The sequence below is a fragment of the Sus scrofa genome, chromosome 3 (assembly GCF_054392235.1).
Source record: "Sus scrofa isolate SSC_HxYL_T2T_F1_AM1 chromosome 3, Sscrofa_HxYL_maternal_Yorkshire_Landrace_v2.0, whole genome shotgun sequence".
NCBI classification, from domain to species: domain Eukaryota; kingdom Metazoa; phylum Chordata; class Mammalia; order Artiodactyla; family Suidae; genus Sus; species Sus scrofa.
Window position 1 is genome coordinate 144571329 of NC_139385.1, and position 24795 is coordinate 144596123.

At 60.7% G+C, this 24795-nt stretch overlaps 1 protein-coding gene across 14 annotated transcripts in view; it reads left to right on the plus strand.

Moving 5' to 3' along the window:
- The window catches only part of PXDN (peroxidasin), a 56402-nt gene that overhangs the window by 29255 nt on the left and 2352 nt on the right, over positions 1–24795 (plus strand). For 8 of the 14 annotated variants that reach the window (XR_014842583.1, XR_014842585.1, XM_085020034.1 and 5 more), the window contains 17 exons: positions 296–367; positions 2150–2319; positions 4161–4278; positions 4666–4835; positions 9453–9725; positions 10751–10867; positions 11846–12004; positions 12731–12843; positions 13607–13763; positions 14655–14763; positions 15342–15499; positions 16234–17737; positions 20042–20176; positions 20433–20641; positions 22138–22258; positions 22383–22518; positions 24397–24507. Coding sequence is in view for 10 of the 14 variants with exons in the window: in XM_003125405.7 (XP_003125453.7) it covers positions 296–367; positions 2150–2319; positions 4161–4278; positions 4666–4835; positions 9453–9725; positions 10751–10867; positions 11846–12004; positions 12731–12843; positions 13607–13763; positions 14655–14763; positions 15342–15499; positions 16234–17737; positions 20042–20176; positions 20433–20641; positions 22138–22258; positions 22383–22518; positions 24397–24507 (3832 nt within the window). In the remaining 4 variants the exon portion in view is untranslated. Of the gene's footprint in view, positions 1–295; positions 368–2149; positions 2320–4160; positions 4279–4665; positions 8680–9223; positions 9726–10750; positions 10868–11845; positions 12005–12730; positions 12844–13606; positions 13764–14654; positions 14764–15341; positions 15500–16233; positions 17738–20041; positions 20177–20432; positions 20642–22137; positions 22259–22382; positions 22519–24396; positions 24508–24795 lie in introns of those variants that run through there. The other 6 variants (XR_014842584.1, XR_014842586.1, XM_005662787.4 and 3 more) reach the window with 3 other exon arrangements.

The window sequence follows — 24795 nt, forward strand, 5'->3', positions numbered from 1 at the left end:
CCGGGAGCCGGGCTCTGCCCTTGGCTGACGGCGGAGGGCAAAGGTCCATCCCGGCAGCAGCTCGGTGGAGCGTCCCATGCTTTCCTCCGTCAGTGCGGAAGCGGGGTGCAGAGGAGGAGGGGTGTAGTTAGTTACCTTCTGCCCGAAACAGCACTGTTCTCAAGTTCACGTGTATGAGACCAATGCACCCGCTGAGCTGGTTTTTAAAACCTAGTTCATTTGACTGCTTTATTCTGTTCTCCGCGTCTAAGAAGTGTTTTTAACAATTGCGTTCACTTATTCCCTCTTTGAACAGATTTTTGCATAACAACCGAATTACGTACTTGGTTCCGGGAACGTTCAATCACTTGGAATCCATGAAGCGATTGTAAGTAAACTCACCTCTTCTGCCGTGTTTGCAGTGCAGTGTTTCTCCACGGGCCTCCCTGACCCTGTTATCCGCTTATCCGGTGTTTACGAATTCAGCACGGCCTGACTCGCGCTGGGGGGAGAGTGGATTAAACCACCAGGGAGGAAACCCAGGCCGACCAGGGAGCATGGCAACAGGTTAACTACTCTTTAGTAGGCGAGTAAGACAGGTTTCAAATCCAGTTTAAATTCTTCAAATTAATTTTTAATTTCACGTTGCCTATTTTCCTGGTAGAAATAAAATCTGCCTAGACGGAGTCTAAACTGCATTCCATTCCTTTTACTCAGGGGGGCACTTAACTGAATTCTGTCCGTTCTGGGGTCTCTCAAAAGCATTCGTCTTTATATTGAGGAATTCCTTACGAGAGAACTCAGGCGTTTCGATGCTGATGGACAAAGCTATCGTTTTTGTGGTTTTCTCTGAGGTCTCGAAGGCCACTGTTTCTCAGTTAGCTATTACTGAGGGTGCACAATGAACTCGACTCAAGAAAGAGATAGAAAACTCGGCTGACAAGCTGGGGCCCGGCGTGGCTCTTTGTTTGTCTCCCGCAAAGTCAGACACAGACGTCCGTCAGTATTTACGATTTTTTTCTTTAAGATAAAGAACTCCCCAGCCAAACTGAACACTGCGTCCTGGGTATCAGACCAGATAAAGACGGCCTGGTAGATAGATACGGGAGGCGGGGAGAAGCCGCCAGAAGCAAGCAGACGCCGGAGCGGGCTGGGGGGCCCCCTCGGCTGCCGTGGTCTTGTTCAAATCTGAAACCCTAGGGTTCGCAGCCTCCTTGAACCCTGTTCCCCCGATGGCGAAGGAGCGCGTGCAGCCAGCTGGGGCCCTTCCCCGGCAGCTCGGCCGGCGGAGGGCTGGCTAGGGTCACACACCTGGGCTCACCTGCTCGCCTGCTGTTCCTCGAGGTCCTGTTGTTTATTCAGAGGGGCTGTGAGTTCCGCGGGAGCCGGGCAGAGGGTGGCCCCGCATCCGGCTCACCTGAGGGATTGCCGCGGGCAGGGACCTTCTGCTGGGTCTGCGTGGAGCCTCGAGGAGCCCGCTGGGCGTGCTCATCAGAGAGCTGAGCGTCCCGGCAGAGCCAGTTCCGCTTGCTGTTCCCTCTGAGCCAGCGACTGGCGGTGGTGTCCTGGGCCTGCCTCCCCTGGAGTCCTGGCCTCATGCGAACCTGCTGGACACCCGAGGGCCGCCTTTGGCTCCGGCCCTGCCTCTGCCCCCTTTGTCACATGGGTCTGACAGACCCATGGGTCTGACGGAGCAGCCGCGGGTTCGGGTCCCTGTCACCAGTTCTCAGAACCTTGGGCGTTGCTGCAGAAATGGCCCTTGTTCCCGGAGGGTGGGTGGAAGTGTCCACCCTGAAGTGACATCATGCAGGACGTCATGTGCCTGTGTGACACACGTCCAGGAGCACCTCTGGGTGGCGGGGACTGTGCATTAGTGACTTCACCCAAGGCTCTTGTCGTGTGCCTTTAGAGCAACTTCCCTGACTCATCCAGCCCGAATTCTTCCCTTGCTTTTGAACCTCAAGCACATGGTATTCGGTCAGTCCTTTTGCCGTCTTTTGTGTGTGTGGCTTTTCCCCGCGTATGTGCAGACCTGTGCCGGGCCCGGGTCAGGCAGGACGGGGTCTGATTCCGCTGTCTGCGGCCCCCCCAGCTCTGGCCGGTCTGGGGCTGTCTGGCCAGGCTCAGCCAGGCCCTCCCGGGTCTCACCAGCCGCCGCTTCCTCTCACAGGCGGCTGGACTCAAACGCCCTTCGCTGCGACTGTGAGATCCTGTGGCTGGCGGACTTGCTGAAAACCTACGCCCGGTCGGGGAACGCGCAGGCCGCGGCCACCTGCGAATACCCTAGACGCATCCAGGGCCGGTCGGTGGCGACCATCACCCCGGAAGAGCTGGACTGTGGTGAGCCTGGGGCCCCGCCAGGCTCCGAGGGCTGGTGCGGGCGTCAGGACGGCGCGGTCCTGGGGGCGCTGGCAGGTCTGGGTTCTGGATCTGGGCGGTGGCCACCCAGAGTGGGCAGAGGCTGAGATGGTCCAGCTGAGTGACCACGGACTGCCCGTGCGGGACCCCTCAGTAAGAAACCAGGAGAAGGAGCTCCAAGTCAGATCTCACAGGGCAGAACCTTCCTTATACGTAAACGCCCAGGGAATTCTGCTTCTCTTTCAGTTTTAGCCTCTTTGGGCACTAAAATTCGCTTCTCCAAAGCATCCTCATTATGTTTAAATATTAAGAGCAAAATCGAGGCGCCCCCTTGTGGCTCAGTAGGTTAAGAACCTGACACAGTGTCCCTGAGGATGAGGGTTTGCTCCCTGGCCTTGCTCAGTGGGTTTAGGATCCGGTGTTGCCGTGATCCGTGGTGCAGGCCTGTGCCCTCTGATTGTCCTGCCCTCGTCTGGGCGGGGAGTGGTCAGGTGGCAGGGGGTCCACAGGACAGGCAGCAGTGCTGAGCCATGTGCACCCCCTTTGCAGGACCCCTCCTTAGGGGCGGCCGACCCCGACCTCTGAGCCTGCTGGCGGGGACGGTCTGGTTAACTCCCTGCGGCTGTCTTGGGTGGTCCCTTCCCAAGTCAGCTGTGACCCTCCCCCAGCCCGGCTCTGACCTTGTCAATAGGCCTGGGAGCAGAGGGAGTGGTGCCTTGGGTTTTCCGTGAGCACCTAGTGCCTCGCGGGACCCTGTCTGGGGATGGTGGCCCTGTCCCAAGTGTCCTGGAAGGTCATTAGTGGCTGCCTGTCCTCCAGGGCCACCTGGGGGAATGTGGGGGGGGGCTCCCTCCTCCACTCCGTCACCACCACCTGCTTCTGTCTGGAGAGAAGATGGAGAAACAGAACTTTCCCAGAATCCCCGAGTCCGACATAGCCGAGGAGCAGGTGGACACAGAGGGGACAGGTGGACGCAGCTGAGGGGGCAGGTGGAAAGAGGGCGAGGGGCTGATTGTGACGGGGTGAGCAGAGAGGCTGGTGGTGGCGCCGGGTGTTTGGGTGCAGAGGAGGGAGCCATGGGGTCCACGTGACATGGGGAGCGGGAGGCACGGGAATGGACGGGAACAGCCCAGGTTCGGGGAGTCATGGGGATGGGTGAGCTTGATGGGCTTCCTGTTGATGGCTGCGCAGTGACCGCCACAGGGACTGTTTGCGCCCGAGAGATTGAGGTGCTGTGAAGGCACCGTTCAGACACACGTGCACGGGTGCACATGCAACACGAGCAGGGGCGTCAGCACACGTGTGCTTTTTCTTCCCACCCGTGGCAGGTGGATGAGTACAGGGAGGCTCAGAGGGCTCGGTTCTCTGAGTTCCTTTGTTAGGAAGTGACTGGTCCATGGAGAGGACGGTCACCGGCAGCTGGTGCACAGGGGGGACGCCTCTGCCATCAGTACCTGGGTGGCCTGGGGGGCAGGGAGGACCTGGCACCGAGGCAGCCTTGCCCCCGGCCCGCCTGCCGTGGTCTGTCCTTTCTTTCCCGAAAAACCGTCACTCAGAGTGTGTCCTGCCCTCTGGGAGGGGGTGTCCATCGAGGTCATCACCAGGGCTTGTCTGAGGCTCAGTGCCGCTCGCTCACCGCAGTTCTCCGCGGGTGGACACTGGCCGCTGGAAAAGCTCCCTGCGTGGAGAGGCCCGCCTGCCTTTCCTTTGGGAGTTCGTGGTTTGAGCGTGTGGGAGTTTCTCTCGAACAGCAGGGCTTTGCTCCGGGTTCTTGTTCCCTTGACGCTTTATGACCAGGGAAGCCTGGGTTCTCTTTGGCGCAGAAAGGCCGCGGATCACGTCGGAGCCCCAGGACGCGGACGTCACGCTGGGCAACACGGTTTTCTTCACCTGCAGGGCCGAGGGCAACCCCAAGCCCGAGATCATCTGGCTCCGAAACAAGTGAGCGCTTCTGGGTGGGGCTCGGGCCCGTCTCCGCGGCGGCCCGTGAGCTCAGTGGTCGGCACCACTCTGCACCCCCGCCCCCGACACCCAGAGAGAGAGAAGCAGGAGGAGGACGCGTTCTTGCCGCATCCTTCCTGCTCTGGGGTCGCCCCGGGCCGCCTCCTCGCGGTGCTCGCCCCGGGGGCTGGGGGGTGGGGAGCGGAAGGGACGTGGGCCTCCCCCGCCCCCGACCCGTGCACGTTCTTGAGGGGGGCTCCTCACCCCGGGGTGTTGTGGGGCCCGGGGAGGCGAGGGGCGCCTTCCTGCCGGGGCCACGCCTCCTGCGGGGACCTCGGTGTGTCCTGGTGCTTCCAGAGCCCGAGCTGCCCCGTCTCCGCTTTGCAGCAACGAGCTGAGCATGGCGGCCGACTCTCGCCTGAACCTGCTGGACGACGGGACGCTGATGATCCAGAACACGCGGGAGGCGGACCAGGGCGTGTACCAGTGCATGGCCAAGAACGTGGCCGGGGAGGCCAAGACGCAGGGGGTCACCCTGAGGTACTTCGGGTCTCCAGGTACGGCGCCCTCCCCCGCCCCGACACGCACCTTCTCCTCTGTCCCCGGTGCAAAGACCGTCGCCCCCGTCTCCTGTCGAAGTGCCCGTGGCCGCGTTGGCACAAAGCCATAGGCGACCCCTGACCGTTGCTCTGGTCCACAGGCGGCCTGCTTGAGTGGCCAGTGGAGGTGAGCACTGCTGGGAGCACAGTCTGGAGGCCCGTGGACCCCGGGGGGCGCGCCCGCCCTGGAAGCCCCCTCACGCGCTCGTCCAAAGGGCGTCTCTCACCTGGTGCCGTTTGGCAATGGGGTCTCTCTCTGGCACTCAGGGCAGTGGTTATTTTAAAATGCCAGGAATCTAAATTTATATGCAAAATAGTGGCACCTGATCTGAAAAGACTGAGCCAAAGGAAGCACAGCCTTGGCCTTGGCTTGGCCCGGGTCCCACCAGGTTACAAAGCCCACTCTTGAAGTGGTGATCCGTCGAGCGTGGTCAGAAGAGGCACTGGCCTTGGAGCAGAGTCCGCCGGGGCTCCAGGCCTCCGTGGCTGCTGGAAGCAGCGAGGCGGCCGTGCTGTCTCCGCGGGTCTGTGAGGGCCCCTCCCCGGGGCCGAGCCAGGGTCTGGTCCCCCGTGCTTTGTAGCTCAGGGCTTTGCCGGACGCTCCGTGGCAGCAGTAACGGCGGGCACGCTTCGTGGTCAAGATTTAGCGCGAGACCTTCGTGTCGCTGGCTGAATCCCAGCCCAGGCACAGCCAGTGTTCCCGGGTGCCTGCCCGGCCCCAGCTGGCAGATCTCTGTTCAGAGGGAAGCGCTGGGCGTCGGCTGCAGCCGAGTCCAAGGCCTTTAACCCTGCGACGCTCCTGAGGGCGACACGGCGTCCGGCACCTTTGCAAGGTCACGTGCTGTGAACGTACCGCAGATAAGACAGGGCTCCTGGTGACAGAAGGGCTTGTGCTTGTGTGTGAGGAAGCAGAAAACCTCCGTGGGGCTTGTCAGAGGGCAGAGGGGGCGGGACGTGAGCGGCGCTTTCCTTAGAGGCCGCCGTGGAAGCGGGTCGGCTGATTCCTAGGCGGGAAAGTGCAAGTCTCTCTACGGCCAAGCAGTTCCGAATCTGAGGTCTTTGGATCTGAATTTGTGCCTCTGTCTCAGGAATAAGCGCTTTCTTTAGGGTACTGTTCTGAGCATGTTGGTGCTGCCCCCGAAGATACACGATACACGTGAAGGGTCTCCTACCCTCCGACGGGAAGGTCCCTGCCGTCAGGGAGCCGCCGGCGGTAGCCGTCAGCCTGGACCAGGGGCTCTGCCAAACCTGGCCCATTGCCCGCGTTTCCAAGAACTTTGAACAAAGCGTGCGTTTAACACTTTTACATGGCTGAGGAATGTAAGGGTAGTATTTCACCACCCCAGTCATTATACGAAGGTCACATTTCCGTGTCTATGAATTAAGTTTTATTGGCACACAATCACACCCAAAGATTTATGGCTCAAAAAGCCCAAAGCACACGTTCCGTGGCTGCTGGCAAAGGGTCGCCGGCCCCGTGGTGCAGATGATGGGAGCGCACTCCTCTGTGCGTCTCCGGGTCGCCGAGGACCAAATTCCACGCGTCACCGAGGACCAGCTCTGCGTTGTCCGTTCGGAAGCTCCATTTTGGGGCCGCACGAGTTTGCGGGGTTTCCTGTCCCGATGATTAAACTTGGGATCGCTCACGCTCCCACCTCTCTTGGTGCTTCTGCTTCAGGCGAATTGATTTATTCTGATGTATCCAGCTGTCTTTGGATTGGTGTTTGTTAGCTGTACCGTTTTCATCATTTTGGTCTAAACCTTTCCATATTAATGTACTTTGAATGTTTGTTATAAACAGAATGGAGCTAAATTAAAAAAAAAATTCAGTCTGACTTTAAAAATAAGTCCATTTACATTTGCTGTAGTTGGCAAGATATTTATAAATTCCACCTATTATTTTCGACTATTTATCCAACCTTTTCTGTGTTCCTTGCCTTATTTTGAAATCATTATTTTTCATCTTCTATTTTGACTTCTAGTTTGGAAGTTACATACCCTGTTTCTCTCTCTCTCTCTCTTTCTCTTCTTAGGGCCTGCAGCATATGGATGTTTCCAGGCCAGGGGTCCAATCGGAGCTGTAGCCGCCAGCCTACACCACAGCCACAGCAACACGGGATCCGAGCCGTGTCTGCGATCTACACCACAGCTCACGGCAGTGCTGGATCCTTAACCCACTGAGTGAGGCCAGGGATCGAACCCGCGTCCTGTCCTCATGGATGCTGGTTTTTGTTCCTGCTGAGCCATGACGGGAACTCCTGAGCATGAGTGGTTATTCCTTTGTACCGTGACTGTTGGCCTAGCCGTGCCTGTCCCGGTCACCTCCGGGTCTCTGATCCTTCCTGCATCTCAGCTCTTCTGCTGGGATCACTGTCCTTCTGCCCGAGGCGGGGGAACTGCAGGCTGAGGACCCGCCTGGGGTGAAGAAGCAGCAGAGCAACACGAGGTCTCTTCTCCTTCCAGATGCACAGCCCCCTGCCCCGGAGGCCTGCCCTCTTCTCTGCTTCTTTCTCCTCCTGGGGATGGAGCACCTTGGGGCCCGACCTAGAGTTTCCTGTTTCACTCCCCGCCCCCCGGAGGGGTTGGCGCCCATCTTTCTGTCTTCTGAGGCTCTTAAAGGCCACGTTTGCAATTTCGGGGCCCTGCAGAGCCTTCGAGACAGGCTCAGTTTTGGCTCTTGTCTCTGCGTGTTCATGATCTGTCACTAGATGCTTGGTAAATGGGGCTTCAAGCTGAATAGACAGAATTCTCTTGCCCGTCTCCTCTTCGCCTTCAGCCCACCTGCTCTGACGACTCGCCCTTCCAGGAAGCGGTGGCAGCGCGTGCAGGTGCACGCGGCCAGGGCCCCTCCTCACCCCTGGACCCGGAGTCTCGTTCCAGCACTGACACCCCCCCCCCCCGAGGACTGCCTGTATGGCCCCACCAGCCAGACGAGGCCTCTCACCGGTCCCACGGGCGGGGGACTCGGAGTCTTTCTTTCCCACATCTTTTGTGCTCAGGGCTCCATATGGCTTCATCCAAAACCCTTTGCTTGTTTGCAGTTCTAGGAAATCTGGGATTTTTTCCCACCAGGGCCACATCCATGTCTTGTACTGTCAGAGTCTTGGCTGCCGCCCTGGGGTCAACACAGAAGATCCTGTAGCAAACTGGGCGGCTATTCATAGTCCAAGGAATAAAGGGCTGGGCGGAGCCTCACGCTGGAAAGATCAAGGTTTGGAAACAAAGCAGCTAGGATCAGTATTTTATTTCGGGAGCTTTTTGGATTGGAAATTATGGATAAGGCTGTAGACTCACAGAAACAACAGTAACAAAACCCCCCTTTTGTACATATTTTGTTTCACAAGTCTGTGCAGTAAATTCCTGGCGGAGTAATTTCTGGGTAAAAAGCAAAGGAGGGTGAAGAAATACTTAGTCTGACGCATGCGGCCGCGATCTGTCCGGGGACTTGGCCGCTGACCCTCCTGAAGTGTGAGACGCCTGCTTCTACGTATACTGAGCACACAAATGCAAGGATAAGGGCACAGGTTTTTTTGTTTTTGTTTTGTTTTCCCTGGATTTAGAGCTGAAAGATATTCTCTCAATATAGTGTTAATTTGCATTTTCTTTTTGTGAGAGAAATTTGTTTCTTTTTTCCATATGTTCGAAATTCCCTTTAAACACAATGTTTTTTAACCCATAAGAATTACTAGCAGGGTTTAAGAACAAGGCTGACTTTATAAATTTAGAATAAATAGGAGTTCTCATTGTGGCTCAGAAGAAACGAATCTGACTAGTATCCATAAGGACGCAGGTTCAATCCCTGGCTTCGCTCAATGGGCTAAGGATCCGGCGTTGCCGTGAGCTGTGGTGTAGGTCGCAGACGTGGCTCGGATCCTGAGTTGCTGTGGCTGTGGTGTAGGCCGGTGGCTACAGCTGCTATTAGGCTCCTAGCCTGGGAATCTCCATATGGCGCAGGTGCGGCCCTAAAAAGACCTAAATAAGTAACTAACTAACTAAATAAATAAATTTAGGATAAACAAAAGTAAGACTTTACCGTAGAGTTCAGTGCACGTTTTAAGAAGGAACCAGCTCTGACCGGTCAGCCAGGGCTGCTCAGGCTGGTTTGACCCGAGGCAGGGGACCCTTTCTGTTTGTGCATTTCTTTAAAAAGAAAACGTATGCAGTTGAGTAGATTTCTTTTCGTTACTTTATTTATTTATTTATTTTGTCTTTTTGCCTCTTCTAGGGCCACACCCATGGCATGTGGAGGTTCCCAGGCTAGGGGTCGAATAGGACCGGTAACCGCTGGCCTGCACCACAGCCACAGCAACATGGGATCCGAGCCGCGTCTGCACCCTACACCACAGCTCACGGCAACGCCGGGTCCTTGACCCACTGAGCGAGGCCAGGGATCGAACTGACAACCTCATGGTGCCTAGTCGGATTCGTTAACCACTGTGTCACGACGGGAACTCCTCTTTTCATTATTTTAGAGCTCAGTGGGGGAAATGAGTTGCATGAAAATAGAGGAACGTGAGCCGAACTGGTTGCTCACCTGGAGGACGCTAATTCAGAATTTGTCTTTCCTTGGGACAGCTCGCCCCGCTTTTGTGATCCAGCCCCAGAACACAGAGGTGCTGGTGGGTGAGAGCGTCACCCTGGAGTGCAGCGCCACGGGCCACCCGCCCCCCCGGATCACCTGGACCCGAGGCGACGGGACCCCCGTGCCCGTGGACCCTCGGGTGAGCATCACGCCCTCTGGCGGCCTGTACATCCAGAACGTGGTGCAGGAGGACAGCGGCGAGTACACCTGCTTCGCGGCCAACACCGTGGACAGCGTCCACGCCACGGCTTTCATCATCGTCCAAGGTGAGACCCTCGTGGACCGGCGCCCCCCCGCCCCCGGGGGGCTCCCCCCTGGCCCTCCCGTCCCAGAACCTGCTTCATCTTCTCCCATCACACCTGACGTCTCCCGTGAGACCTGGTGATCAGTTTATTTTCCAAATGGAGGCTCTGCGTGGTCCGGGCGTTGTGTTGGGGGCCGTTGTCTGCGTGAACGCGGGTGAGCGTGCTGTTTCACCAACGCGCGCGCCTACCGACTTCGTCCGTCTTGCTGACATGTTGGGATTTCCCTCGGCTCGATTTCTGGACCTCGGGGCTGGAGTCTGTGCAGCTGGGAGCCTTACCGAGGTGCACGTCTGATTTCCCTGATGGACACGATGCCGCGTTCACTCAGCTTGAAATCAGTTGCCGGAGGGGCGTCGTGGGGAAGTGCCGGGGCGGCGTCTGGGGGCAGAGTCGTGTCCCTCGTCCCTTCCGCCGCCCGCTCCAGCGGAAGCCGCGTCGCTGCCGCCTGTCCCGAGTCCGCCCGCACGTGGGACGTGCGGTCACCGCACTCGGCTTTTACCTTTTCCGGGTTGCGGTGGTTGCTTTTACAAAATGGGGTTCCGCGGCATAGATCCTCCTCGGACTGTGGTTTCCATCCGGGAAGGATGGAGGGACCCTGCCGCTGTGCACGGCGGCGCTAGACGGCATTTCGTACCATTTGCAGACACTAACTCCGGTTGAGGAGTGAGACGAATCTTTAGGTCAGTCGGCTTCCAGGAACCGAAACAGGTCTCCCGCTTTGCAGGCCGCTCCGCAGAGCCCTGAACCAACCGCCTTCTGCGCGGTTCTCGGCCTGACGCTGGCCGCACCCGGCGTGTGCTGTCCCTCGGCCTCCTTCCTTTTCACTGTTGGGCGTCTTCCGCTCTGCTCGGGCGCAGCCCCCGCGGTGGGGGTCCTGGCAGGTCGCGGCCCCTCGTTCCTGAGGACAGGGCCCCCTCTGGGGAGGAAAAGGGCGTTTCACCCAAAGCTGTGCTCTGACGTGTTTGCCACGTCTCTCCTCCTGGAAGCTCTGCCTCAGTTCACTGTGACGCCGCAGGACAGAGCGGTCACCGAGGGCCAGACCGTTGATTTCCACTGCGAAGCCAAGGGCTACCCGCAGCCTGTCATCGCCTGGACAAAAGGAGGTGAGGGGACCCCAGGACAGTGCCCCCCCCCCCGCCCAGCACACGGACTCCTGGGCACATCCAGGGTGACCCGGGACTACTGATGTCTGGTCGTGGGCACCAGCCCTCGCAGGATGGTGGGGCCCGTCCCTGAGGCCGGGGTCAGGGTCTCCTCCAGGCCGTCTGGGCGCGGCCGTCGGTGCTGTGATCAGCGCCGTGAAGGGGTTCGATGGCGTGAGACAGTGCTTCCCGGAAGCGGGGGTGGAGTCCTTGTCCCTGCCTCTCACCTTCGCTCTCGCTTGTGCTCCCCGAGTCCCACAGTCCCCGCCGTGGGCCCTGTGGCTGCATCACACGAGTTCCTTGGCTGTGATCCCAGCTCCTTTCTCCGGGTGGGAAAGTGCCGGGCACATACTGTGGTGAAGGGCCCAGCCCCGGGTCCCTGGGGTGACAGCAGCCTGGCTGGGAAGGGGCGGTCACCCTGTCCCTGCCGCCCAAGGCGTCCCCTCCAGGGGACCTGGGAGCTTGAGTGAGAGGAGAGCTCCCTGGCCTCCAGGGAGAAGTGGTCCTGCTTGGGGCGCTGCCTGTCTCTGAACACCTGCCCCCGCCCCTTCCTGGGCCCCGGCCGTCTGCTGGAGTCCCTGCCGTCCTGGCTGCTGCTACTTCGTCTCCCTGGAGCCTGTCTCTCCCTGCCTTCCCCGGAGAGCCTGGGGGTGGGGCCGTGTGCTGTGGGTCCCTAACGGCACCCCCCACACTGGCCTTTGATGAAGGGGACGGTGACGCAGCCCTGACTTGGGAGGACAAGGTCTGAGACCCTTCTTTCCAAAGTCAGAGTTCTGTCCAAGGTTCTGCCCGACCCCAGGCTCTGCCCGACCTCTGGGCTCGGCCTGACCCCGGGCTCGCCTGACACCCCACCCCCAGCTCTGCCTGACCCCCAGGCCTGTCTCCCGCCTCTGAGTCCAGGCGCACGTCCGCCTCGCTGAGGGTGCCCCTGCCTTTCAGGGAGCCCGCTGTCCGTGGACCGGCGGCACCTGGTCCTGTCATCGGGGACGCTCAGAATCTCGAGCGTCGCGCTGCATGACCAGGGCCAGTACGAGTGCCAGGCCGTCAACATCATCGGCTCGCAGCGGGTCACGGCGCACCTGACGGTCCAGGCTCGAGGTAGGTGCTGGGCCTGCGGGCGCTGCTCGGAGCAGAGCAGGGTCGGGCCGGGCTTCCTGCGCGTGCCGCGGCGTTTCCAGCTCTGCCCCGTGGAAGGCCCGCTCCCCTCCCGCTGGTCTGCCCTGTGGACCTGGCCTGAGGCCCCGTGTCTCCCTCCAGCAGCGAGGATGCTTGTTGTCGCGCGCGTGTGTGGCATGCAGGCTCATCGCAGCAGAACGGGGCTTGCTGCCCATTCGCATTGCTGCGGGGTCGCCACCTCCCCCCGGGCGGGGTGGGGTGGCTCTGGGCCCAGCAGCTCCCGCTCCCCTGGGAACGGACCCTGTGTGCTCACCCTGTGCTCCTCCCTGTTTTGGGCTGGGGAGGGGGTGGCCTGTGGAGGGGCCGGGCCTGGGTCTGCAACCAACAGGCTCTGGCTCTGCTCTGGTCCTGAGGGGCGGACCGTGGCGGTCTTTGTGTGTTGGTGGCGGGGGGATCAGCTCTCCCCCGTTGCCAGCTCCTTGGTCTCTCAGCCGGGCCCCCAGAGCCCAGGGCCATGCGGCTGGGTGGCTGCTGCCCGGCTGGAGGGCGGCCGCCCAGTCCTCTCGGGCTCCTTGGCTCCTGCAGCTGCAGCGGGAGGCGGGGAGGCGGCCTGGCCCAACCCGCGCGGGGGCTGTGCTCTCCTGAAGCTGGCGGTCAAATCACGCGTCTTCTGGGTTCTCGAGTCTCAGCACGGCCTTTGCCTTCCAGTGACCCCAGTGTTCGCCAGTGTTCCCAGCGACGTGACGGCGGAGGTGGGCAGCAGCGTGCAGCTGCCTTGCAGCTCGCAGGGGGAGCCGGAACCCGCAATCACCTGGAACAAGGTGCGGGCGTGGCACGTGGCCGGCGGGGCAGCTGGGCCTCCCGTGCGGAGGGACGCCCGAGGGGGTCCGAAGGGAGAGGGTGTGTGACGTCCTTGCTGATGGAGATGAAACTGGGCAGACCCAGAGCATGCTCCTACCACGTCCTTCTCGGTGACAAAAGCAAAGAAGCCCCTTGTGTTAGGTCCTTGGTCCCGTCACCACTAGGGAGGATTTTCTGTTGTTTCATTTGTCTGATGCTCTCGTGACACCGGTGCGGAGACGCCCACCAGCGTTTCAGCACAAACGAGGGCTGTGATGCGGCTCCTGTCCCAGAGGCTGCACCGTGGCTCCCGGGAAGGAAGTGCAGGTCCTGGGCCTGGAAGCCTCGGCCCCCCTGGTTTCCTCCCTTGGCCTGAACGTCCCCTGCCTCCACGGCGGCTCAGACTCCTGTCTTCTCCCCACTGGGAGCCCCGCTCTGCGCCACCCACCCCAGTACACATCCCACGGAGGCGCCCTCGGTGCCCCCGGCCCAAGACCCCAGGAAGTCCCACAGGGCGTGCTGGGCGTCTTGAGCTTTTCCGCATCTTGAGCTGGTAGCCGGTGGGCGGTAGCCGTCCATCCCCCGAACGTGCAGGGGGAGCTCTCTCCGTGCTGCACGGGGCTGAGCGCAGCGGCTGCGGCGTCCCCGTCCCTGAGGTCGTGACGCATGGCACCCCTCCCCCAGGATAAGCTCCTCTGTGTCCTGGTCTGACTTCTGCTCTTATTTCCATTTGCGCTGCTCCAGGATGGGGTTCAGGTGACGGAAAGCGGGAAATTCCACATCAGCCCCGAGGGGTTTCTGACCATCCATGACGTTGGGACGGCGGACGCTGGCCGCTACGAGTGCGTGGCCCGGAACACGATGGGGCAGGCGTCGGTCAGCATGCTGCTCAGCGTGAACGGTGAGACGGCCGAGGCTGCAGGGGACGGCGGGGGTCCAGGGCCCGGCCCGGCGGGGAGTCTGGGGGTTCGGGGGTTCTCAGAGAGGCACAGCCGCCCCACCCCCGGCCGCTCCAGGCTCTGCGGGCCACTGTGGTCTGCACGCGGGTGGCTTTCCCTACTCCGGATTTCCTGCCTGGCTCAGTGGTCACCCGCTCCCGCCCACGCTCTCCAACCTGTAATTTACAGTCACTGTTTGGCAGAAGCGCAGATGCAGTTACCGCTGTGAGTCCCGGCCCCTTTGCTGCCTTCTCTGTCCCAGGCGTGCGGCCTGTGCCCCGCCGCCGGGCATCTTAGGTCCTCCCCCTTGCTGGATCTGGTCGGTGGCCTGGAGCCCCATGGACCCCGGCTCTGCGTGGGGCTGGCAGAGCTCACACTGAACCCTCGTCTGGTCCATCTGGGCGTCACCTCCGTTCTAGAATCACACATCCCCGACACACGCTGCGTGTTCCAGGACCAGCAGGGTATACGGTCCACAGCTTTGCACGGTCCACAGCTTTGCACAGAGTCTTACAGTTGGACCCAAGCCTGCACTTGGTCTCCTTCAGCTGCCCCCACCCTAGCCCGGCACTGGAGCCCCCGCCCCAGGCCCCTCCCCTCCCAGGTCCTCTGCAGTCTTGCAAGTTACAGCTGCCTTGTCCTTTATCACGTGATTTTAACCTTAAGCATCTGCAGCTGCCATGCTGTTCAGGAACAGCTTCCAGTAGAATTTGTGATGCAGTAGCGTATGGTTCGGAGTGAAAAACAGAAATAACATTGGAGAAGGTACCCGTCTCAGGGGCGTAGTGTCTAGACATTACCGTGCGACTCTCGCGTGGATTTCTTCCGATAACCTGTGACCTCACGTTTCCTAGTTCCTGATGTCAGTCGGAACGGGGACCCCTTTGTGGCCACGTCCATTGTCGAAGCCATCGCGACAGTGGACAGAGCCATCAACTCCACGCGGACACACCTGTTCGACAGGTATGTGCCGAGCTGGCGGAACTCCAACCCGCGCTCCCGCAGGCTCTGGGGTTTAAGGGGGGCGGGCGATTCCAGGACCTGGCGATTTGACCTGTTCTGTGAGAATGAAAAAAAGCTTGTAATTTGAAAACCGTAAGCAGTATCGGTGCCCACTTTGCCGGGGGTTAAGATAACAGAAAAACAGGTCCTTTCTGAGTAGAAGCTCAACTGCGATTCACAAAATACAACATTTAAGAAAAACGTGGACACATTCTTTTGGCTTGTTGCTCCAAGATCTGGCAAAAGCAGAATATTTGATGAGCCGTCTGTCCGTGCCGGCAGCTCCAGGGTTTTCTCTGCCTCGAAGCTGGAATGGAAGGGGGTGTTTTCTCTACTGGTGGAATTAACGATCCGTTTTCAGTGTCTTTTGGTTCTGTCTCTTTTGTTGCCTTCCGCTTGGGATCAGTCAGGTACGGCATCTCGTGTCTGTAGAAACGTGCCCCAGAAACGCTCGGCAGCAGCACCCGTCCCGGCTACCGGTGACTCCTGTTCTCATTAATTTGTTCCGTTCTTCCCTTTTCCCCGCCATCGCCCGCTAGCCGACCTCGCTCCCCAAATGACCTGCTGGCCTTGTTCCGCTACCCGCGGGACCCCTACACGGTGGAGCAGGCCCGGGCCGGGGAGATATTCGAGCGGACCCTGCAGCTGATTCAGGAGCACGTGCGACACGGCCTGCTGGTCGACCTCAATGGAACCGGTGTGTGCCGGGCTCCCTGCCTCCCCAGCTAAGTGCACACGGGGCGGGGGGGTGGGGGTGGCTGTTAGGAAGACCCTCTCTGGAGTCCCGGCAGGTGCTGCAGGGGTGGGAGGTGACGCCGCCTTCTCGGGCCCCGGCACAGGGCCTCAGCCAGGAGCCTCTGCAGGGCAGGGAGGGGGGCAGTGCCCAGATGGCTTTAGGAGGAGGTGTTTTTCTGGTTGGCTCTTCTGTCCTTCAGGACTGAGACGCTGGCACTACCTAGCGGAGCTGAAAGTTGAGCAGCTGGGGAGGTGGGAGCTGCAGGCTGTCGGGTCAGCCTGAGCCCCAGCCCGGTGGTGCTGGGATCTGTGTTCTGTGCCTGCAAAGCCCCACCAGCACTTGGGTCTGTGATTGCTTCTCCCCCAGCCTGGGCATTTCACCTCTGGCTCCTTGTTGCTTCTGTACCTGGGTCTTCTGGACACTGCCCAGTGCAGAGGGGAGCCCACTCTTGTTTCCTTTAAGTGTGCATGACTCGGCCCTCTTGGGCTCTGAGACGCTCTAGAAATAAGGGGACCAGATGGTGGCCCACGGGGAGTGTGGGCCCCTGCGCCTGGTCCGGGAGCGCTGGGAGCAGGTGCAGTGTGCCAGCTCCTTCTGGGGCTGCTCTCTCTCTGGGTCCCGAAACCCGGCCATGGGGTGGAGGGTCGGCGCGTCCCTCTCGCCCAGGGCTGAGCCGTCTCCCGCCTTCCGTCCAGGTTACCACTACAACGACCTCGTGTCCCCCCAGTACCTGGGCCTGATTGCCAACCTCTCGGGCTGCACGGCGCACAGACGCGTCAACAACTGCTCGGACATGTGCTTCCACCAGAAGTACCGGACGCATGACGGCACCTGTAACAACCTGCAGCACCCCATGTGGGGCGCCTCGATGACAGCCTTCGAGCGCCTGCTCAAGGCCGTGTACGAGAACGGCTTCAACACGCCCCGCGGCATCGACCCCAGCCGGCGCTACCACGGGCACCCGCTGCCCGTGCCCCGCCTGGTGTCCACGGCCCTCATCGGCACGGAGGCCGTCACCCCAGACGAGCAGTTCACGCACATGCTCATGCAGTGGGGCCAGTTCCTGGACCACGACCTGGACTCCACGGTGGTGGCCCTGAGCCAGGCCAGCTTCTCTGACGGGCAGCACTGCAGCGCCACGTGCAGCAGCGACCCGCCCTGCTTCTCGGTGGCCATCCCCCCCGACGACCCGCGGGCGCGCAGCGGGGCGCGCTGCATGTTTTTCGTGCGCTCCAGCCCCGTGTGCGGCAGCGGCATGACCTCGCTGCTCATGAACTCCGTGTACCCCCGCGAGCAGATCAACCAGCTCACCTCCTACATCGACGCCTCCAACGTCTACGGCAGCTCGGAGCACGAGGCCCGCGCCATCCGCGACCTGGCCAGCCAGCGCGGGCTGCTGCGCCAGGGCATCGTGCAGCGCTCCGGCAAGCCGCTGCTGCCCTTTGCAGCCGGGCCGCCCACCGAGTGCATGCGGGACGAGAACGAGAGCCCCATCCCCTGCTTCCTGGCCGGCGACCACCGCGCCAACGAGCAGCTGGGCCTGACCAGCATGCACACGCTGTGGTTCCGCGAGCACAACCGTGTGGCCGCCGAGCTGCTGGCGCTGAACCCGCACTGGGACGGCGACACCATCTACCACGAGGCCCGCAAGGTGGTGGGGGCACAGGTGCAGCACATCACCTACCAGCACTGGCTGCCCAAGGTGCTGGGCGAGGCGGGCATGAAGATGCTGGGCGAGTACCGCGGCTACGATCCCGGCGTCAACGCCGGCATCGTCAACGCCTTCGCCACGGCCGCCTTCCGGTTCGGCCACACGCTGATCAACCCGGTGCTGCAGCGGCTGGACGAGAACTTCCAGCCCATCGCGCACGGCCACGTGCCGCTGCACAAGGCCTTCTTCTCCCCGTTCCGCATCGTGAACGAGGGTGGCATCGACCCGCTGCTGCGCGGCCTGATCGGCGTGGCAGGGAAGATGCGTGTGCCGTCGCAGCTGCTGAACACGGAGCTCACGGAGCGGCTCTTCTCCATGGCGCACACCGTGGCGCTGGACCTGGCTGCCATCAACATCCAGCGCGGCCGCGACCACGGCATCCCGCCCTACCACGACTTCCGCGCCTACTGCAACCTCTCGGCTGCGCACACCTTCGAGGGCCTGAAGAACGAGATCAAGAACCCCGAGATCCGGGAGAAGCTGCGGCGGTGAGCACGCGCGGGGCGTGAGCGCGCACGCGGGGGTCGGATGGCCCGAGGTGGGTGGCTGCTGGCTTTGCGCCTGGATTTGCAGGGGGTGCCCCTGGAGCGGGGGCTTCCTGCCTTCACCAGCCCCCTTCCCAGACCCTCCTTGTTCCCACCGCTGCCTTGACACGGGCTCTCCGAGGGCTCCACTGCCCTCTCGTCTCGTGGCCGCTTTGCCTTTGCTCCGTCTTCACGGTATTCCGTCCGGTTTCTTAGAGTGGTCTTCGGTGGAGACGACCACTCACTGAGGCTTTTCCACTGTGAGCTCTTGTAGTTCAAGGCCACGGGTCACCGTATAGTCACCGTGTGTGCTCTTTTGCTTTCGAAAGAATTCTTTTAAAAGGGGAGAAAAGTACTGTCTTGTAAAGCCTCACTTCGGGTGTTTTCTGGCCTCTTCTGTGCACTGGCAGGTGAATCACTCGTTCTTAAGCCACGCAGCTACACCGACGTCAGGCGTGCTCTCCTCGGGGCCGGGCTGCGCCATCTGGAGAAAATGCCTCTTTACTCACAACTTCGTACAGGTTGTGAAAGAGCGACCACGATGCTTTTACACGAAGTTTAACATGTTCCAGTGTTTGCTTCAGTAACAGCCTTTTTAAAAAACATTTTTCTTTTTGGCTACACCCTTGGCACACGACAGTTCCTGGGCCAGGAATGAAACCGGGGCCATAGCAGTGACAGCACGGTGCCCTTAACTGCCGGGCCGCCAGGGAACTCGTACATAACTGTCGTGGGTTGCAGGGGACGTCGGTTCTCTTCCATCTCTCTCCCGGTTCGGGACCTTTGTGCTAGGGGCGGGGTGGCTGCCAGCTGGTGTTTGCCCTCTGTGTGTTTTCTTACGCTGAACTACCCTGCCTCTTCCTGTCCAGACTGAGGCGGTCTTTTCCCCAGTGATCTGCCTCTTCGCTCCACTTATTTCAAACCGTTGGAAGCCACTGGCTCCCAGCTCAGTGCTACGGGCCGTCAAGGCTTCCAGTGCCGGAGGCCCAGGGGAGACGGCCTGAGCTGCCCCCCCAAGAGGCACGGGTTTACCCTCCTCCGTGTCCTATCTGACTCACCCGGTGCCTGGGAAGGGTGATGACATGACACTGCGTGCCCCCACTGTCATCAGGGAAAGAGAGGCTTTGGATGGGGCCTAAGGGATCATGTGGTGGCACCTGTCTCAGCGGCGCCTGGTCTGAATTCTTTCCGTCTCTGGGAGCACGTGGTGGGGTGGGGATGAAGCCTGGGCTGGGAGGCTGCAAGCAGGTGGGTGCCTGGTCTCAGTCTGAGGTCGGCACCCCAGCACGAGGTGGGGGGCTGCCTGTGCTGGCTGATAAGTCGGGGTGGGGGCAGAGAGGGAACCCCACCCGGCAATGGGGTGTCTGCTTTGGGAAAAGACCGCCTAGGCAAAGAACCGCACCTGCAAGGCTCTTCGTGACTGACTGTGTTTCCATCTGAGCTAAAATTCAGTGTGAACATCCTTGAACTTGGAGAGTGTGGCGAGCGTGTCCTTGGAAGGACCAGATGGCCTTGCAGCAGCTTTGTGCTGAGCAGGGCCGAGGATGAGGTTGCAGGCTTTGTCCACCGCCAGCACCTTTGTCCCAAGGAGGTGGATGGTGCCTTGGCCACAGGACGCGCTCAGAAGACCCAGTTCGGCTTGGGTGGCACTGGAGGCTCAGCCCTCGTCTGTTGTCTGGTGGGCCCCGGGAATCAGGAAGGATTAGGTCCGAGGGGCTTCAGCAGACTTGTCAGTGCCTTACTTCTACATGTGGGTTTCTACGGAACTGGAAGAATTTGATGAAAAAGTCTGTTTTTGACCATTTGAACCGTGCTGTTTTAATCTTTGGTACTATTTGTACTTAGTAAAATGTGTCTTCATAGCAAATACATTTTCAACATATGGTAGGATCCCAGTTCTGTTTTGAGAACTTGTCTTTGCCTGTATGTAGCTTATTCTTCATCTGTCTCTACCACAAAAAGATCAGAAAGGTGTGCTTTTGGATGCCAAGTCTCTGAATAGTCAGAAGGTATGCTCCTAATTTCCTTCCTTGAGTTTTCCTGGCTTCTCTAAACTTTGTGTAATAAATACATGTGTGTCTTCTATCATATCTATATGAACAGAGTAGGAAAATTTCTTTAAAATGTAACAGATGGATGCTTGAAAGAAATAACAGTGCATTTTATCCGTTAGGGCCCGAGTGGCGTCACTTGGGGAGGGAGAAGGGGAGGAGGGTTTTTGGTGAGTGCCGTGCTCTCTGTGCCACGTGGCTCTCTGCCCTCTCATAGGTTGTACGGCTCCCCTCTCAACATCGACTTGTTTCCGGCCCTCATGGTGGAGGACCTGGTCCCCGGCAGCCGCCTCGGGCCCACCTTGATGTGTCTGCTGAGCACACAGTTCAAGCGCTTACGAGACGGGGACAGGTACGTGCAGGTGCACCTGCCACCAGGTAACTCCGCGGGCGGCCGCCTGCTGGGCAGTGTTCTCGAAAGTGGCCTCTGCTGGTTTTCGTCCGGGTGTCTCGGTCTTTGCTTCCTAAGTGGCTTAGGGCGGCCTCGGGTCCGTTTTCAGTGGCGCCTAATTGACCCCCTGCCATCTGTGTGGAGTTGCCGACACCGAGTCGAGGCCGGGTGTGGCCGGCCCCCGCGCGCTCTGACCTTGTTCCTGTTCGGGACGCAGGCTGTGGTATGAGAACCCGGGGGTCTTCTCCCCCGCCCAGCTCACCCAGATCAAGCAGACGTCGCTGGCCAGGATCCTGTGCGACAATGCCGACAACATCACGCGTGTGCAGAGGGACGTGTTCCGCGTGGCCGAGTTCCCCCACGGGTACAGCAGCTGTGCCGAGGTCCCCCGGATGGACCTCCGCGTGTGGCAGGACTGCTGTGAAGGTGGGCGTCCGGTCCCCGCACTGGTGGTTTGGGGGGAGCTGCGGGAGCTGCGGGAGCCTGCCTGGCAGTGGAAACGGAAGCGAAGCAGGCGGCCCTCGCGGGGTCCTGCAAAGCGGTGGGTCCACACCGTGGACCCCACGGAACCTGCAACAGTCATGAGTCTGCAGACTTCCTCACGCCAAGGGGTAGGACCTAGGGGGAGAGCGGCGATCCCAAGTGAAAGCAGCAGGAAACACCATCTCAGGGCGGTGTGCTCCTCGGCTTTCCCAGAAGCCGGCGGGTTTGGTTTAGAGCCTGCGAATCTGCAGCTGCAGAGACGCGGGCAACAAGAAGCGTGTCAGACTCAGATGCCGTTTCTGAAATTGGCCGCCACGTGTTCTAATTGTCTCCAATGGCCAGAGAAACCTGCCCTGAGGCGCCTGCTGCGGAAGTGGGGGGAGCTTGTTTTGTTTTAGCTTCTTTTCAGAACACATTCTGACTGGTTTATCAAGGTCACAACACGTTTTCACACGTCTGGCGGGAGCTTGATTCTTGTGTCTGCAGGAGATTGTTCTCGCCGAACATCCTTGAGAAAAGCCAGTGCCTCTTTTCAGATGCAGAAGCTGCATTGTTGACAACTTTGCCAGATTCCCTGTGATGGTTAGGAAGGAGCAGAGACAAGTCCTCTGTTTTTTGCTCCACAAATCCAAAGTCCGAGGAGAGACTGGACCTTGGACCCAGGCTCTGTCCTTTGTATCACATCTCAGAGCCCTTGCTGCTGTCGGCGGGACCCGTAGAGAGATTTAGGCACTTGAAGCGGTTTCTGACATCCTTTCATTTGAGTATTTCTCCCTTTAAAAGAGCAGGCATGGCCCTAAGCTGAAAAATGCTTTATAGGCTGCATCTGTTTTATTTTAGCTCAAAGCCGTATCTAGAAAATAGCAGAATAAAACGAGTTAATGCGTGAGCAGACCCCCTGTCGATTGCTGTTGACTTTTCAGTTCCTCGTTTATAAAAGGCTCCTCGCAGACTTTCTTGAGCTGTACCCTCAGTCGCCTCGGTATCTGTTTAATCCGACTGTGGAAGCAGCACACACGTGAAACCTCAGAAGCCGCTCCTCGGGGGTTGCGGTTGCTCCCTTTTGCCCAGAGTTGTGACTTTCAGCCCCTCTGTGGGGGCTGGTGAGTCCAGAGGGAAGAAGACACACGCAGGCACACGGGTTGGAGCTAATGGTCGGAATTACTGACGTGGTTGGGAGACTCCTGTGTGGGGCAGGACGGCAGCGCACGGCCCAGAAGCTGCGCTGGGGGCCTCAGGAGGTCGCAGGGATGCAGGCTGCTCTCGGGGGAGGCGGGGAGTGCGGCCGCCCCCCAGCCCCAGCCGGCGGCCGCCCCCCAGCCCCAGCCGGCCTGAGTGTCCGCTCTGTCCTGCGGGAGAGGCAGTGCTGTTTGCCAAGATGCTCGCAATCTCCCCGCCGTGAGAGTGGCCGCCCTAACGTGTCTGCACCTTGCTCTCAGACTGCAGAACCAGGGGCCAGTTCAACGCGTTTTCCTACCACTTCCGCGGCAGGCGGTCCCTTGAATTCAGCTACCAGGAGGACGGGCCGGCCAGGGAGGCGGGGCCTGCAAAGATGCCAAGGTACTTGGGAGGCCTGCGCCCTGCGACCTTGTCCCTGGCTCAGGGACGTCCCCCGTGGCCGCGCACAGGCCTCGGGAGCCACGTGCCTTGGGCCGTGTCGCTGAGCCTCGATCGCTTCCCCCAGCAGAGGCAAGCAGCCCGGGATGCGTCTCAGCAATGCCACGGCCACCTCCTTGGAGCGCCCGCAGGTGCCAGGCACCGGTGACGTCCGGGAGTTCGTCCTCGAAGTGCAGAAGACCATCGCGGAGCTCAGGAGGCAGGTGGGGCTCCGCGCCCGCCTCTCGCCCGACTCCCCTCCAGCCCTGGTTTCTCCCGCGAGGGGCAGGGAGGGGCTGCCGGGACCCCGTGCGCGTCCTGCCGCCCCAGGGACATTGCTGGTGTCTCTGCCCTCCGGCCAGGCCACACCCAGCTGCCCTAGGGCGTCCCAGGACCGGGACCCTCGGCAGTGGGCTGCCAGCAGGGCCTTTGTGGGGGCGGGGCCCCCAGAACACAGGCCACGCGGCCCACAGGCTGCGAGAGGCTCGGGATCAGGGCGACGCTGCCTGGGAACCACAGGTCCTGCCTTTTTGGAGAGGACGTCACCCCTCTGCCCCCGGGGAGGGCCAGGCGTTGCAGGAGGTCAGGGCCCTGGGATGCGGGAGGACCCGGCACGGCCGCGCTTCCTGGGAGGGCAGGGTTGGCAGACAGCGCTGCTCGCTGCTCCTCGCCCGGACCGGGCCAGGGCTCTGTCGTTCCGCGTGTGCGGGAGCGGAGAGGGACATCGCAGGCGAGCGAGCAGGGTGCAGACCTGGCAGGTCGTGGTCGCGGGGTTTCTGATGCTGTCGGACTTCCCAGCGGCGGGCCCCTGAGCGGGGCCTTGTGGCACCGGCCCCTTCCTGCTTCTGGAAGCCTCAGTCTCTGCTCAGGACACATTTGTGTCTATTCAGCCCCCTGGAGAGGGGCTCGGGCCCCGTCCCCATCTGCCCTGTGGTTGCCCATCGCTTCTCCTGCCTGGGGGTCTGGGGGCAGGGGTGAGCGCCTTGGGTGCTGACAGTGGACAAACTCTGCCTCGGTTGGGGAGGAAGGTGAGGAGGGGGCCTGGCCCTGCTGGGCTCAGGGTGGGGGACGCGGCCCCTTGGCCTGGGGCTGGAGACAAACCACGCGAATCTCAGGGGCTGAGGGCCCCGGGCCAGCTGGCTGCGCCGAGGCCCCCAGAGTCTGCCAGCGAGTGGAGGGTGGGGTTTGGGGTTTGGTCACTGCACGGATGGGGCAGATGGACCCAAGACGGGACGGAGGCTGGACAGGGCAGCCGATGCCTCAGTGCCCGTGAGCCCAGCCTGTTCCAGCCCCGAGGCATCAGTTAGTGCAGATCCTGAAAACCCCAGGGAGGACGATTTGAGTGAGGGGGCGGTTTACTTGGGACGAGGCCGGGCTGCTGCCCCACAGCCGCGCAGACTCCACGGGCTTCCAGCCTCTCGCCCTGTCACCGGCTCCCGGCGAGAGGGAGGCCCCCATGCAGGGGACGGCGTGCCGTCGGGGTTAGCGGCCGTCACAGCCCAGCATCCCTTTGAGAACCTGGCGCAGAGCGTGTTGGTCCCCCGGCATCTTTATTTCTTCCCAAGGCTCCTCCCTCCCCTGATAACCGCACTGTATTTGTGGTCTGTGCACTTCGGCCCCAGACAAGGGGGCCAGGCTGCTGTCATAGAGCCTTGGGTGGGCAGCTGCCAGCTGCCTGATGAGTAAACTTGACGTTCCATGAAAGCCCTTTAGAAATACTCACCTTGGGGAGTTCCCATTGTGGCTCGGCAGGTTGAGGACCCAGTTGGTGTCCGTGAGGATGTGGGTTTGACCGCTGCTCCTGCTCAGTGGTTTGGGCATCTGGCATTGCTGTGAGCTGTGGTGTAGGTCGCAGATGCAGCTCGGATCCCTCGTTGCTGTGGCTGTGGTGCAGGCCAGCAGCTGTAGCTCCAGTTTGACCCCTAGCCTGGGAACCTCCATGTCCTGCAAGCGTGGCCCTAAAAAGGAAAAAAAGGGAAAAACAAACAAACACTCCCCTCGGCCTCTGCTCGTCGTCTGGCACCATTGACGGACAGGGCAGGGGCGCTGCCCAGCCGCCCACCTTGTCCTGGTGACCGACACACACTTCTGCTCCGCTGCAGATAAAGACACTCGAGTCTCGGCTCAGCACCGAGTGTGTGGATGCAGACGGCGAGCCTCACGCGGACGGCACCCAGTGGAAGCGGGACCCCTGCACGCTCTGTGGATGCCGCGTGAGTGTGGGCTCTGGGGGATGCGGGTAGGCAGCTGGGCAGCAGAGCGTCTAGCCATGGGGCCCCCTCCTTCTCCCCGGAGCTGGGGGCTCCTCCCTGAGTCTTATTAATGGTTGTCACGGACACCGCCGCCCCAGCGCCAGGCGGGTGTCTACACTAGTGAGAAGGGCGGTCCCTGGTCTCAGAACCAGGGGACGGAGGGGGCTGCGGTGGCCATGTGGGCAGGCCTGGCTGCAGCCCAGGCTGGGCTGGCATTTGGGGGCCAAGCCGGGACATGGGACCAGAGGA